Below are 15,492 nucleotides of genomic sequence, written 5' to 3'. Positions count from 1 at the left end.
CGCCGTCCATCTTGCCACTTTACCCCCAGGAACTGGATCTCTCGGGCAGGTCCCTTGACTTTGCTCCTCTTGATGGCAAAATCAGCCTTCAGGAGAATCTGGATGATCTTCTGTCTCTTCTCAAATACTTCTGCTGCCGTGTTCCCCCACACAATGATGTCATCAATGTACTGCAGATGTTCTGGAGCCTCACCCTTTTCTAGCACAGTCTGGATCAGTCCATGGCAGATAGTAGGACTGTGCTTCCACCCCTGGGGCAATCGGTTCCAGGTATACTGCACACCTCTCCAGGTGAAGGCAAACTGAGGCCTGCACTCTGCTGCCAGAGGAATGGAGAAAAACGCATTTGCAATATCAATGGTCGCGTACCACTTTGCTGCCTTGGATTCCAGCTCATACTGAAGCTCCAGCATGTCTGGTACGGCTGCACTCAGTGGTGGCGTGACTTCATTCAGTCCACGGTAATCCACCGTCAGTCTCTATTCTCCACTGGACTTACGCACTGGCCATATGGGGCTGTTAAAGGGTGAACGAGCTTTGCTGACCACCCCTTGGCTCTCCAGCTCACGAATCATCGTATGGATGGGGACCACAGAGTCTCTGTCGGTGCGGAATTGCCGACGGTGCACTGTTGCTCTGGCAATTGGTACCTGTTGTTCTTCAACTCTCAGTAGTCCCACAGCAGAAGGGTTGTCTGAGAGACCAGGCAAGGTACTCAGTTGTCTGATGCCTTCTGTCTCTAGAGCAGCTATCCCAAAAGCTCAGCGATAACTTTTTGGGTCTTTGAAGTACCCGTTCCTGAGGTAATCTATGCTGAGGATGCATGGGGCCTCTGGACCAGTCACGATGGGGTGTTTCTGCCACTCATTCCCAGTTAAACTCACTTCAGCTTCCAGTACCGTGAGCTCCTGGGATCCCCCTGTCACCCCAGAAATAGAAATGGGTTCCGCTCTCACATACCTTGATGGCATTAGAGTGCATTGAGCGCCGGTATCAACCAAAGCCGTATATCTTTGTGGGTCAGATGTGCCAGGCCATCGGATCCACACTGTCTAATAGATCTGGTTGTCCCTCTCCTCTACCTGGCTAGAGGCAGGGACCCTCTAATCCTGGTCATGGTGCACGTTGCTCTCTTCCGGTGAATATGCTCTTGATGTCTCTTCAAGAGGATCACTCATATCATCATTTCTATACCTTCTGATGTTCTGGCCACGAGAGACCGGAGCGGCGCTGGCTCTAGATGAGCTCCTTGTGGTAGTTGTCTCTCTTTTTAGTTCACGTACCCGGGCTGCTAAGGAGGAGGTGGGTTTTCTATCCCACTTCCTCATGTCTTCTCCATGCTCCTGGAGAAAAAACCAGAGGTTACCTCGTGGAGTGTATCCTTTCTCCCTGGCTGGGGAATGCCTACTCCTAATAGCAGAGACTCTTGTTGGTTTTGGGGAGACGTGGTAAATTTCTTCCTTAAGTTCCTTTTTTAGTTTCTGATGGCCCTCTTCAATCAAGCTCCGGACTTGCTCAGCCAGCCTTGTTTCCACAGATGAGACATGGGTGCGAAACGGGGCAGTGACAGTGTCCTCGTAGATTCTTAGTTTATTGGCCAGGACACCCACCCTGTCCTCACCTTCCCTCCATTGCAGTGTTGCCAGGTAACGGGAGTACATCTCTGGTCCAAGCCGTGCAAATCTCAGCCACATCTGTGACGTGCACTGGACACCATCTGGGCTCTTAGGAAATCTCTCATCTTCTGCAAAAATGATCTCCAGCACAGCCAACTCCCTCAGGCATCGGATACCCTGTTCTATTGTGCTCCATTTTCCCTGGTGCACCTGGAGGTCTTCTTTGCAGAGGTATCTGTCCCTTACACTTGTCAGCAGTCGCCTCCAGAGGCTGAGAGTTTCTTGGGTTCTCCCAATCCCCTGGTCAATGACCACATCCCGGGACAGCGATCCCAGTTGCCTGGCCTCACTTCCATCCAGGATGGTGTCGTTTGCTGCAGCGTCCCAGATGCGGAGCAGCCAGGTTAGGATGGACTCGTTCGTCTGGCGGGTGAATTCCCTCCGCAGGTCACGCAGCTCACTTAGGGATAGAGAGCGAGTGATAATCTCTGGTTCTGTCTCCTCCGCTGCGTGTGAAGGTCCTGCCTCACCCTCATCAGTCACTATGCGGACTGATTTGCTTTTTGATTTCTTTTTCTGAATGGGGGCAACTTCTACCGGTTTAGGCTGCTCTGGTTCGGTGACTGTTTGTGTGGAGGTGCTCATGGCCCTTTTGGTTCCTTTCTCCTCTGTGGTAGTCTGCGTAGACATGGACGCTGTTGTTTTGCTCTTGGTTCTTTTCTCCTCTGTGGCAGTCTGAGTGGACACGGATGCTGTTGCTTTGCTCTTGGTTTCTTTCTCCTCTGTGGCAGTCTGTGTGGTCATGGATGCTGTTGCTCTGCTCTTGGTTCTTTTCTCCTCTGTGGCAGTCTGTGTGGTCATGGATGCTGTTGCTCTGCTCTTGGTTCTTTTCTCTTCCTCCTCAAGAAGACGCTGTACCACACCAAACAGTGCTTTGTTTCTAAGCATGGTGTACATGGTGCAGGCCATGCAGAGAAAACAAAACAGCAAGACTAGGCTGTCCTTGGCATCCAGAGAGAACTCAATATTTTTAAAAACTGCTGTGCCTGACCTGAAAGGCTGGAAGAAACCACTCTCCACTCTTCCCACCAAGGGCAGGGTGCGATTGTTGAGAAGGTCCCAGATGTAGCAGCCCAGACTAGGACAAGCAAACAAAATTGAGTATATATTCCGAATGGTATTCATTGCCTCACAGGTTATCATGCCATAAGCATAATAAACCAATAAAGCAATTCTCATACCATTCCCTGGTCTCAACAGGAGCAATACAACAGGCAAGTAGTTCCCCATGTGAGGGAAAATATAGAGAGCAAGATACAGTACCCATATAGACAAGCCAACCACCATGGTGGATAGGTTTCTGTTAATATGAAATTGCAATTCTGACTTTCTCTCAGGTTAATGCCCCACGTTGGGCGCCAAAATATGTACTAGTTTGAAATCAAACTAGTGAGAGATCGCAAGTCAGAATTATAATTTAATAGGAAAATGATAAAAAGAATAAATGCAATAATATCAAAAACACTGACAGAGTCAGAATACAGCCTGGAACCCTGTTAGGGTGATGGTAGTTGTCCAGATGAGGTGGTCTTGTTGAAGCGTGATCTTCTGGAAGAAAGGGGGTCTGGTCTTCAGCTGAAAGTCCAGCAGTAGCTCTTGTCTTCTGGAAGTCCCGTAGGTAAGGGCTGCTGTGGTGTTCGAATTCTCAGCTTATATCCAGTATGGAATGCTTGGCTCCTCCCTCGGGGAGGAGCATCTCACAATGGGATGGTGAGTCATGAGATAAGGCCTTGATGAGCCATTAACAGAAAACAGTCCAGGAGGAAGTTATCTCTGAGTCATGCAGCAAGGCAGTGGTGGGCCCATTAACAGGGGACAATACAGGGGGAAGTTATCTATGAGTCATGGGGCAGGGCATTGATGGGCCCATTAACAGAAGGTAGCCCGGGGGGGGGGGGGGGGGAGGCAGGGAGCACTGCCTCACCTGGTTTCAACAGTACATGAGGATGGTGATAGAATATACTGCAACCCAGGACAGCATTATACTACAAACTTTGATTCTGACTTTGTCTTGCTCCTGAAGGTCCATTTTGCCAAATATCACTGAAAACTCTCTCCATAAGAATAACCTCACTCTGATTTTGAGACATCAGCCATAGTGGTGCTGTTCTAGTTACAGGACTTCTAGAGTTTATACAAAATTCTTAAAAACATGATTAATGTTGTTGATCTGAAACACAGTACCTTCTTCATCAAGGCTGGCATAACTTTGTCCTTCAGCAAGAATGCCATGCTTTTCATCCTTCCAATCCTGGCTAACTGCACACACTATTTCTTGTGATGCTGCCTTTAGGGCTGTGATGGAATTGCACCGTTTCTTTGAAGGTGAAGGCCTTAAAGCTGCAATACCAAATGAACATAGGTGTTGAATGATGTCATCTTATCTCCCTGCACATCTTTAACAGTATATGAAAAAGTAAGTCATATAGAAAATCTAGGTTTTGAATACAGACGAAGAACATGTCCAGAAACTTACTTAAACATTACATTAAAACTAGAGTGAAAGGTATTATTTCATCTGCAAGAGAAGTACGTTTGTCTTTTTCAGTTTCTTACTGCTTATTACAGGACAATAAGTCAAGTCACTGGCACCACTAAGTTTAAAAGCTCCTATAGAGTACCAACCCATATAATCAGAGACAGAATGATACAGAAACAAGCCCCAGAAAACAGGAAAATGAAAAAGATATTTGGAGTATTCTGAGAGGTTACGATCTTTTTTTTTGAGCTGATAACCACTTCTATGTAATGGTACTGCAGAATTTCCACTTCATGTATCAAACATTTATTTTGGGTACAATAAACACTTACAAAATTTTAATGGCCTACACATGCCAGGTATCAGCACCTCTTTTATAATTCCTAGCTAGGGCCTGCCTATTTTAAAAGCACTGTAGAACTGATCATTGCCACCACTACTGAACCATGATCCCCATCCATAGTTCTCCAGAAGGATGCCAGCTATTTCATTTATTGTTTTTCAGCTGCTGGCTGCTGATCTCCATGCATTGGCTGCAAAGTTACTTCAGATGCACTGTGACACTTCTTGCATTGCTTTACTACAAAGTTCAAATAAAACACTTCAAGTCACTTGGCTAAAGACTGAAGAAAAGAATCAGATACATAGCTCCAGGGTAGTTTTAAAAAGTAATATAGTAGATAGTTGCCGAGCTGGACTCTGCCCAAGGCTAAATCCACTTATTAAGTTTTTGTTGTTAATTATGCATGGTTGTTCTGTGCTCTAGGGGAGAAAAAACAGATTCAGAACAGGGCTTAAGTGTTTAAACAGAAATGTCTGACTCAAAGCTTAGAAATAGTGTTCCTGAAGGCAGGAACACTCCCAATTTTTTATGAAAGAAAGATAATGCATGTGAACCACTAATCTGTATAAAAGTGCATTAACAGCCCTGTGTACAGAGGAAATCAATAAGAGTAGGATACTTAGACAGGTTAATAGCCTGGAAAAATGAGACAGATGAATCAAGATCAGAGAGAAAATTCGGCATGATATCCTTTAATTGCACATTGTAGGCTTCAAATACAGAACAGGTTGTGTCTTGTCCTAGAACAAATTTAGCAGTCAGAATTAGAAAGAATTGTGGAAAAAAAGACTCAGATGTTGAAGTAACATATATGGCATTTATTTTGTCAAACAGGAGTATCAAGTAGTAGGGGAGCAGACACTCTTTATTCTTTATCAGTTCAGAGGAGTTCCTTTGACTGTTGTCTCAGACAGCAGAACTCCCACCAGTTCTTCAACAAAATTATTCTAAGATTTAAAGAGAACTGGGTCTCAGGAGGCTCCTTTCTCCTTTAAGCTGAATTTTGCTTCACATTTTGTCACATTACATCGGATTCTTCTATTTTCTTATTAATCAGTCTTTTCCAAAGGATTTAACTTTCAACACTTTATATCATTCATTTATTCTAGTATTTGTAGTCATTCTTGGTTAATCTTACTTGCTTAAATCTTATTTAGCTCTGGAGTTTGTTTGTATTTTCTTCTCTCTCTGTCCACACAGACTTATTTCTCACTCCAGATAGCAAATGAAAATGTTAAAAGACCTTTTAACACTGGTCAAAGCATTTGCAAAATACCTTTTACCAGTTTCAGACAATTCCATATGCTTAACACTCCTTCTGTAGTATATGAGCCGAGTGTCCATTCCACATTTTGACACTCAAACTCTGAAGCAAATACACTTCCATGAGCAGGATTATGGGACTGCTAACTCAGATCCATTTTAAAGTACAAGTTTCTCTACAAACTAGAAAATTCTAGCCCATCAGTAAATACTTATTTGTCAAGAACACTGCTTCATAAAAAACCACTCAGCTCAGAAACCACTCTCTCCTAGAGGGTTATCAAAAATCAATTCTCTTACTAGAAAGATGCAAAAAAAAATGTTACAATCTCAGCATCATCTCCATGGGTTTAAAAAATAATCTGGTAGTAAAGCAGCAAGTTAATATGTATACACACTGTTTGAAACACCTAATCTCTATGTCTTACTGTAAGGTTTCATACCCTTTGGATAATTGCTGGGAAAAAATCTCATTGCTTACATAATCAGAACAGATTTTCCCTAAAGAACAGCCTGGACCTCATCAAACCCCAAGCACTCTTTGCCTTGCCAGTATACTTGTTAGTGACTTTCTTACTGCACACACATTGAGCACATCTCAGCAGCTGGCACAGAATGGCATGTGTTGGAAGGGATTTTAAAAATCATCTAGCTCCAAACCCTGCTGAGTTAGTGGTCGGTAGTGACACCTACCACTAGAGCACGTTGCTCAGATCCCCACCAAATTGGCCTTGGGCACTCCCAGGATTGGGCATCTACAATTCCTCTGGGCAACCTGTTCCAGTGCCTAATCATCCTCACTTGTAAAGAGCTTCTTCCTAATATCTAACCTAAATCTACCCTTCTTAAGTTTAAAGCCATCCTCTCTTGTCCTATCACTATATGCCCTTTTAAAAAGTCCATCTTCAGCCTTATTTTAAGTCCCCTTCAGGCACTGGAAGGCTGCTACAAGATTTCCCCAGAAACTTCTCTTCTCTGGGTTGAAAATCCTCACTTGTCTTGTTTGACTTCATAGGAGAGGGGATCCATCCCTCTAATTATGTTGGTGTCCCTACTCTGGACTCTCTCCAACAGGTCCATGTCCTTCCATGTGCTGGGCCCCAGAGCTGATGCAGCCCTGCAGGTGGGGTCTCAGCAGAGCAGAGCAGAGGGGCAGAATCCCCTCCCTGGCCCTGCTGCCCACGCTGCTCTGGATGCAGCCCAGGACACAGTTGGCTGTCTGGGCTGGGAGTGCCCATGGCTGGGTCATGTCCAGCCTCCCATCCACCAGCACCCCCAAGTCCTTCTCGCCATGGTTTCTCTGTTCTGTTAATTCCCCAGCCTGTCTTGGTATCTGGGGTTGCCCCAACCCAGATATATCACTCTGCTCTTGGCTTTGTTGAACCTGGCCAGGTTCCCATGGGTCCACTTCTTGAGCTTGTCCAGGTCTCTTTTGTCCCACATCACCATCCTTCTCTGCACTTGCAACACTTCATATTGAATTTCCTTTCAGTAGCATGGTCAATTTATATAGAAATTATCCATCAATTCATCAGTATTTATAAGACTCACAAAATATCTGATTTTCCTGAAAAGCTGTCATAACAGATCATGCATCCATGGAATCACTACTAGAGGTTAATTCAAATTTTCTTTTTTCCTTTTAAAGATTTCTTCATTCTACCTAAAATATCTTAACAGTTTTAGTGCAGTTACTCTCAGCCTTTTCCTTTCATCTGTGTATCCTATTATTTTTCTTATTTAGAGTTGAAAAAAATACTTGGCACCTACACTTATGCCTTCTTATTGCATTATCAATTTTCCCTCCTCCTTCATATGCCTTTACACATAATCATGTTTGTTGTTCTGATCTGCCAGGCCTTTAATACTGGTTTTCATGGGCCGGCTCAGAGTTTACTCTGTGTTTCTTTAGACACCATGCAGAGCAGCATAGGCCAATGTGACTTCCAGTGGTAGAAAAGGTAGTGAAAATAAAAATTGATCTGAACTTTTGGTGGAAAAAGCCTGTATGAATATGTCTCTAAGCTTTTTTTTTTAAGTTAGTAAGACACCAAATTAATTTCCCTGAGTTAATTAATTTACCTGGGATAATAATCCCAGGTGGTGAGTGATCTCTCCCTGTTCTTATTTGAACTCACCTGGCTTTTGTTGTAACTTTCCCCATCCTGAGAGTGCTCACCTTGGTCTGAAGCCAGTTTCAGGCAACCCTGATGTGACAAAAATATGTAGTACCTAATTCTCTGTAATTTTGCTAATAGAGTAAAATCCCAATTGCCAGAAATTTAGTTTCTTGATTGGAGCTACGAAAGTACTACATGATGTTGGAGAAAGGCTTGTTTAATTGCCAAGACTGAAGCATTACAAAGTTATAATTATAAAAATATCTAAAAGAGTAGAAGTCACTACTTTCTTACCTTGAACTTTTTTGAAGACTCTCGTATTCATAAACTTTAAAAATCTGTCTGCATAGAAACTTGGCCTGTGAACTGAAACAGTATCCTACAAGATTGAAAAAGAGCTCAATCATATTTTCCAGAAGGAAATCACAAGTAAGGTGCTAAGAATCTGGACCTCAGGCAAACTATATTATGCATTTCAGACATAGTCAAAACTAGAGAATCATTACCATTTTTTTCCCCTTTTAAAGGTTGATTCTTCAATAACTTCTTTAGGTATTTAATTTATGAAATTATGAGTTATGAATTATACAGCTGTATTCTGCAAAATATTTCAAGCATTTGAAATTAATCTTTTCGAGTCACATATATTTTTCTGTTGTATATTCATTAGTGCTCTGGTAGGTGGCTAAACTTGTGTAAGTTCTAAGGACAAACTAATATTATTAGTTGTTATTTGAAAGCTCAACAAATAAAATCAGAGCATGTATTGGGAAGATTTCAGCAGCAGTTCAAACCACATGGTGAGGTTAGACTACAAATATACCAGAACTAGTTTTTCCCTGGTCAGCATGAGTCAAAGGTCCATCAGCTAAAATATGAGCAGTTTAAAAAAATAATAAAATCTACTTACCCCATCATAAACAAGAGCTTTCCAAGAATGTTCCAGTTTCTTCATTAACCTAGGTATGTAAAAAACTAAATAAGAACTTCTTTATAAAACTTCCACTTCCATACATAGTTTCAGAATATTTTGCTTAGTGAAAATTCATTGAAAATTGAAGTTCAGCTTACCTGTAAGACTGAAGAATATCTATAATCCCCATAAATAAAAGCAGCTTTTCACCTTTATGGCTTTTTGCTGGAATACCTCCCATCCTAAGAGAAACAAAATAGTTAGAATATCTTTTAAGACATCTCTGATCACCAGTTATCAGCTGAACTGTACCCACTTGTAAACACAAAGGAATAGACAATATTCAAGCCAGATGCCACAGTGCAAAGTCGGTCAAATGTGAGTCACCTAGCATGCAACAGATTTTAAAAAGAAAACTTGGATATCTGTGAGTCAGTGGAAAATATCCATCATTAAAAAAGGAGGAATATTTTAAGATACATTTTAGAATTGGAAATATTCAGATGATTTGAAAACTGGAAGAAAGCATACATCAGTTTATTGCTAAGGAACATAAGTAACTTTAGATAAGGGATAATTTTCTCATTTTGTTGATCACAGGTAACAAATCACAGAGTCTGCACATTAATTAAGGTCTGAAAACTTGTTTTGTATATTTTTCACTAAAAATTATGTATTACTGTGCTTTTACAAAATTTCTTTACAGACATATAAGTGACAGATAAAGCAACAGTATCAAGCTGAGAATCCTCAGTGCATGGGCTTCCAGTTGGTCCAGGGTCTGCACTCAGCCATGAACCTTCATTCTAAGACCCTCTCTTCCTACTCCAACACCTAGAAAAATGGTCCATTTTAGAAGCTCAGCATTGTTTTTCACTCCACTAGCAAAGTGTCAATATGAGAGAGACAGTGCAAAGAGCCAAGGAAGGACTCCACTTGTCAGGATCTGCACAGCACTGTATTAGCTCAAGTGCTGTGGGGAGCCCAGGGTGGCAGCTAGTGCAACACCTCTGCCATCTCACAACAGCACTGGCCATCTTCTGTGTGAATGTGAGTGAGATGTAAAAAAACAATGAAATAAAGCTCTGTCTAAGTATTGTCTAGAGTTCTCAGTGTTTGGAAACTCTCATAATTCTCTCACTTGTTTGCTGTAGGTTTAAGCACAGATTTCTGTGTCATTAGTTGTATTTACCTACACAGGTCCCTTGAGAACCAGGAGTAAAAGAAATCTTTAATTTCAAAAATTTATTTTACTCCTCATTATAATGAAGGACTGATATAAATCCTTGTTATAATGAAGGACTGATTATATGCAATGCTGAATGGTGGTGATAATGTCCTCATAGCACTTAATATATTATTAAGGAAATTAATATATATATTAATATATTATTAAGGAAACAACAGAATAACGATTGTTATATATTCAAATTTCTACTAAAGTTTTTGCTAGACAGAAAAATAGGAGGAAAACATCAGTTCCTAATCTCAGGATATATAATATATGACTGCACTTCAGTGTTCAATGATATCATTCTATGTACATTGTATATACTACTTCAAGGTGAAAACAACCCCTGTAGGAATATCCATTTCAATATTAATTTTTAGTTTTTGCTTTGGTCTCACCAGGCTGCTTCCAGCTAAAATCAGCTGGGACTTCCAGTTAATTATAGCTGGGACATTTGTAACAGCTGTCTAATAACATTTCTTTTATAAAAGAACACACGTGTGCCTACGTAAGTCACTCTGAACTATCATGTATTTAAAGACAATCAGTCTACTGACCAACATTCTAATTCCATGCTCTGCTGCAAATCTTGATGATGCAGCTTTTGGGAAAAAAAAAACATCAAAAAACACAAACCATAAAAACAGGCTCAATCTTTAAATTCCTGGAATGCAGTGTACTCATGGATGTTTTGCACGTTAACAGTTTTAACAGCAATCTTTAAGAGGCAGTTACAGCACTTACGTGTTTGTTGTCTCTCTGGTGACGGAGTCTCCAGACTTCCCAGGGCCCTGTATAGATTCCATCGCTGTGGAATAGAGAACTTTCTGCCCTCCATGGCGTTTTGCATCTGATGCACTCTGGGAACACTCTCCTTCTTTTTCCTTCATGTTACTGTTCAATATGTGGATTCCCAGAAGAAGACTGTAATCCATGATCTTAAAACTTTCTAGAACCTACCAAGGAAGAAATCACTACACTGAAACCATGAAAGAATTACATAGAAGCATTTTGCAAAATTGAGTGAAAACAGGCTCTCAAGGCACCAGCTTCTCTTACTAGGAAGTGTGTGAAATTAAACAAAAGCCTTTTACTATCCAACACAAGTCAAAGTGCTAGTTATCTAATTAGCTGAATGCCCTTGCAACAAGTGGGAAAGAAAGATGCACAGCTGAAATGTAAAATGATGTTATTTTGTAGTCAAGGAAGATAATTCCAGGCAGCACCTTTTTCTTTATAGAAAATAATCAATTAATGGTTCCATCATCACTTATGAACAACACATTTTAAAAATTATCTCTAATCTACTTTCCAGAACTCCCTGAGCGTTTTGGCCTGTATTCCTCCCTTATCTCCCCTCCACCTCCTATTTATAACAGAGGCCATACTGTTGGAGAACTTTCAAATGTCAACAAATGTATTTGTTACCACTCCCTTATTAGCAGTTGATGGGAATGGAGTACAAAAATCATGCACCTTTCTACTAAGCTAAATAGGCCTACCTAAGCTCAAAAGTCAAGTTCTACTGCTGAAGCTTGACTTAATCACCCAGCCTTCTCTTCTAGCTCTACCAACCATTTCTGTCTCTGGCAGCATGTCTTCTCTCACACACAAGTACTTTTATTTGTTTTCAGTCAGCTACACCATTATGAAGTCTGGCATGCTGTCATTGAAAGGCAATACAGCTCAAGTCAATACCCACACATGAACTAAAAGCAAACTGCAATCACATCTAGGAATATAACCAAACTGTTCACAGACAGCAACTGTGTTTATTTTCTTACAGAATGGCGCACCACTAAGTGGAGGGAGAAACACCAGTAACAGCCAAGAGGGATGTGCTGTGCCACTCGCCTCTCCTTTACCTCATGCAGCTCAGCAGTGATTCATGACATGTTTTGGCACATAGTGGCCGAAGATAAGGGTGCAGTTTTTGTCACAGAATCAAGTGGCAACAGTATGTCTTTTTACATGAATAAGAAGAAAAAGTGATGTTACAGAGATGAAAGCAGATTCCAGATATGTAATTACAATGAAGCTTATCCAAGCATTAGTATTTTTGGTTAAACAGGAACATCCCTTCTCTTAATGAGAAAAAAAAAAAAATGCAATTTCAGCACTTGTGTAGGTTTAAAAACTATATGGCCATAAATCAGTAACTTACTATGGATCTGTATGCCTAATCATAAGGTTTTTATACCACTTATCCTAATTATTGGAAAAATACTCATTGCATAGATAACCAGAGCAGTGATGAAACAAAGCATAACACACTATAATCTAAATGTAGAAAGGCACAAAATCAGACCTGATTTTCAGGCTCAAACAATAAGTTTAAGACACCATGGGTTTTCTGTTGTGCACAGGGATCCTACACAGGGATGCCTTAGTTCAAATGGAATAAGAAAAAGGCTGCTAATGTATGGCCTTAATAGTTAGTCAACAGCATCTTCTGATGACAGAACTCACAAATGATTTCATGCACAATAAAAAATGTATTCTAACCACAAGATTCTGAAATTTTATTGTGCCTTATGTGGAAATATTATTATTATTATGAAAAATAAATTGCAAAAATAGCATGGCTAACAGGTACAAAGGCACTTGGTGCCAAAAACTTCTAAGATTGTCTTTACTGCTTACTTATCACTACCCTTTACTTAGACTTTCTCAAAAAGAAATTACAATATCGTGTATTCATTAAAAATATGTAATCAATGAATGTTTGCCATCAAATGCTGAAAGTAAATTCTGGATAGGCTGAAAAATAACACCTTAGTAGTACAGTAAGCAACACTGTTCATGCAAAACCAGAACAGCAGCTAGTCAGTCTGGTGAAAAGCATTAGCACATTTATTTTACAGTTATAAATTGCTGCTGACAGCTCTGCCTTCAACATATTCTTTACTGTATTTTGAATTAGGTCACACTAGAGACATGATTTTACTGCAGTAATTACATAAACTACATCTAGGTTTGGATGTAGTCTTGTGGGATGCTGTGCCATAATGTGCTGCTCCTTCTTCCACAGGGACCTCTTATGTGATAAAATTAATCCTTCTGACTCCATCAATTCATCATTGCCACTTAAACCTATATTACTTGTACAGTGCAAAAGACTATGCCTTGACAATTTATGATTTTGGTGTAGGATTACCAAAAAACATCATAAAAGCAAGTAGCTATTTTGTTATTAGAGTTCATTGTCAGACTGAAACACCTTCACATCCAATGGATTAACTGCAGTAAAAATTCTTATAAACTGCACACAGCATAAGAACCTTTGTCCCCCTGACACTCTGTTCATGGCAATATTCAGAGGTGGCATTGTACTGTCCAAAGGGTCTTCAGGATATCATGACATGATCTGGCTCTGTCTGCCTACAGCTTTGAGGTACAGTTCTAATTACTTCCCCTTAGAAATGTGATAACCAAACCAACCACTCCTTACGCAAATGAACCTTTGTGACCATATCTAAGCATGTTTCACTCCCCATTTGTTTCTAATGAAACTTCTGGTAAGAAATAATTAACCAGAATAACAAGGAAGAATCTCATATTCATATAAAAAACATTCAACAAAACTTTGTGTCAAACTCCTCAGTCTGTATTAACACAGCTGTTATACACATACTTCTTGATAAAAGTATATCAGTTGGATTTACAGTTGAATATATCTGAGGGGTTCTTACATATGTATCCTTCATTAATATTTAAGATACCAAATTGTGACAAATTTAAAATGTGTAAGTAACATTTTGCACACATGGCTGTACAAAGTGATCTGTTTCTACAATGGCAAGTTACAAAATGCAGAACATAATGACATTTCTGGACATGCAGCATTCTATGAGAACATAAAAAGACACAAGTCTTTTCCCGTGCTGAGGTTTGTTTGCAGATACTTTTGATGATTTTAGGACTGTTTTTGAGATGCAGCAGCAAGTTTTTTGCTACAAAGGCACCAAAAAGATAACCTAATCTAATGAAAAAAACCCCACTCAAATAAATTACAGTATTACATGGCTATATTCATAGCAAAAGGAGAAAGCCCTGAAAAACACCTGATTCCATCCATGTAAGATCGCTAGAAATTTACATTAACTCCTAGAAAAACACTACTTAAATAGCTAAAGGGGGGGAAAACCACAATCTTTGCTCGTGTAACTGTTCTGATACACACCTTACTAACAAAATGGCACTGTGGGGCTTCAGCAAGAATGGTCTTAATCATGGTATGTACTAACAAGTGGTGTATTTGATAATGACAAGTAAACCTTCAGTTCACTAACTTAGCATTAAATTGTTCATCTTGGTAGTATTTATATAGGTGATAATTCACTAGCTGCACAGATTCTGTCAACACAGTGTTGTCACTTGGCCACCAAGTACGGCTGTCAAGGCTGACTTCAGCTGCTCTGAAAACTTCCAGATGGCAAGCGACACTCACCCCTTATAGCCTTAAGCACTATTTTCTTTCATACCACATGAAAACACACAGTAAAATGGCACCACAAAATATGTTGTTTCAGAACATGAAAAATTAACTCTCTGAATAAGATTTTCTTTTCTTAGAGCTAATCAGATGTTAAAGTATTCTGTGAATCATCTCAGGCATGGTTATGCTCCACTATCTCACCCAGTGACTAACAGAGAAAAACAAGTATTTCTGCCATAAAATGTCATTTTTATTTTATATGCAGCCAGCCCAAACTACGCACTATCTGACAGAGAAATCTGCATTTTCATTTGCTATCCATGCAAAACAGCAGGCAAAAAAAAGTCATCAGATCATTTTCATAAAAGGGTCAAGAAAAATCCAACTCAAAAGAAAAAAATTACAAGCTTATTTAATGCAAGTACTAAACAGATAACCATGCAAGGAAGTTATTTCCTCTCCCTCAAGCATTTTGGAAAAGCGACTTAGGAATTAACATAGTAGAAAGAAGACTGATTTTACAACAAATCAAGAATTAATCTTTAACATAATGAATTATATGAAATAAATACCAATTAAAGGACTGTCTCACAAAATAAGCATTTCTTAGGAACAAGTTTACAAATGTCAATGCCTAAAAACGGGTCTGGTTTTGAAAAAAATCTATCCCAAGAAAATGAATCACCATATTCCCAGCAAAGTATATGTGGAATCACTTCCCATTTCAACAGAATTCTCAAAATATATTGTTAACTAACACTCCAAAACTAACAGTATGGATTCTAATTTTAAAAGTAAAAGTAATAAGAAATTCCTTATGTCAATTGATACTACTGGAGTGATAATATATAAAGATACAAGAGATCTACAGCATCGTGCTACGGTAATTTCCCTGAAACTACCACTACTGACAGAGGTCCTTCATCTAAGATTAGTATGCTCTCCATCTCCATGCCGCATCATGCCATCTTTTATTTCTGTCCTATGTTGCAGTTTAATTTTTCATTAAGTTATGCCAACATTACTGTT

The 15,492-nt window shown here is 39.8% G+C and overlaps 1 protein-coding gene and 1 long non-coding RNA gene across 11 annotated transcripts in view; one reads left to right on the top strand and one right to left on the bottom strand.

The window, feature by feature from the left end:
- The window catches only part of LOC111940735 (uncharacterized), a 34,406-nt gene extending 24,509 nt beyond the window's left edge, over positions 1 to 9,897 (top strand). For 2 of the 3 annotated variants that reach the window (XR_015280512.1, XR_015280511.1), the window contains exon 4: positions 9,501 to 9,897. This is a non-coding gene — a long non-coding RNA (uncharacterized LOC111940735). Of the gene's footprint in view, positions 1 to 3,654; positions 4,093 to 9,500 lie in introns of all 3 variants that reach the window. The other variant, XR_015280510.1, reaches the window with a different exon arrangement.
- PIP5K1B (phosphatidylinositol-4-phosphate 5-kinase type 1 beta) overlaps positions 1 to 15,492 on the bottom strand; it is a 103,605-nt gene that overhangs the window by 20,176 nt on the left and 67,937 nt on the right. For all 8 annotated transcript variants that reach the window (XM_086868021.1, XM_086868022.1, XM_086868025.1 and 5 more), the window contains 5 exons: positions 10,770 to 10,981; positions 8,953 to 9,036; positions 8,792 to 8,840; positions 8,176 to 8,260; positions 3,861 to 4,016 (listed from right to left, as the gene is read on the bottom strand). In XM_086868021.1, the coding sequence (XP_086724147.1) occupies positions 3,861 to 4,016; positions 8,176 to 8,260; positions 8,792 to 8,840; positions 8,953 to 9,036; positions 10,770 to 10,981 (586 nt within the window). The remainder of the gene's footprint in view (positions 1 to 3,860; positions 4,017 to 8,175; positions 8,261 to 8,791; positions 8,841 to 8,952; positions 9,037 to 10,769; positions 10,982 to 15,492) is intronic.

The sequence above is a fragment of the Cyanistes caeruleus genome, chromosome Z (genome assembly GCF_971803275.1).
Source record: "Cyanistes caeruleus chromosome Z, bCyaCae1.hap1.1, whole genome shotgun sequence".
In the NCBI taxonomy this organism is placed as follows: Eukaryota; Metazoa; Chordata; class Aves; order Passeriformes; family Paridae; genus Cyanistes; species Cyanistes caeruleus.
The sequence above is the reverse complement of the archived record's forward strand: the minus strand, read 5'-3'. Positions and strand labels throughout refer to the sequence as shown.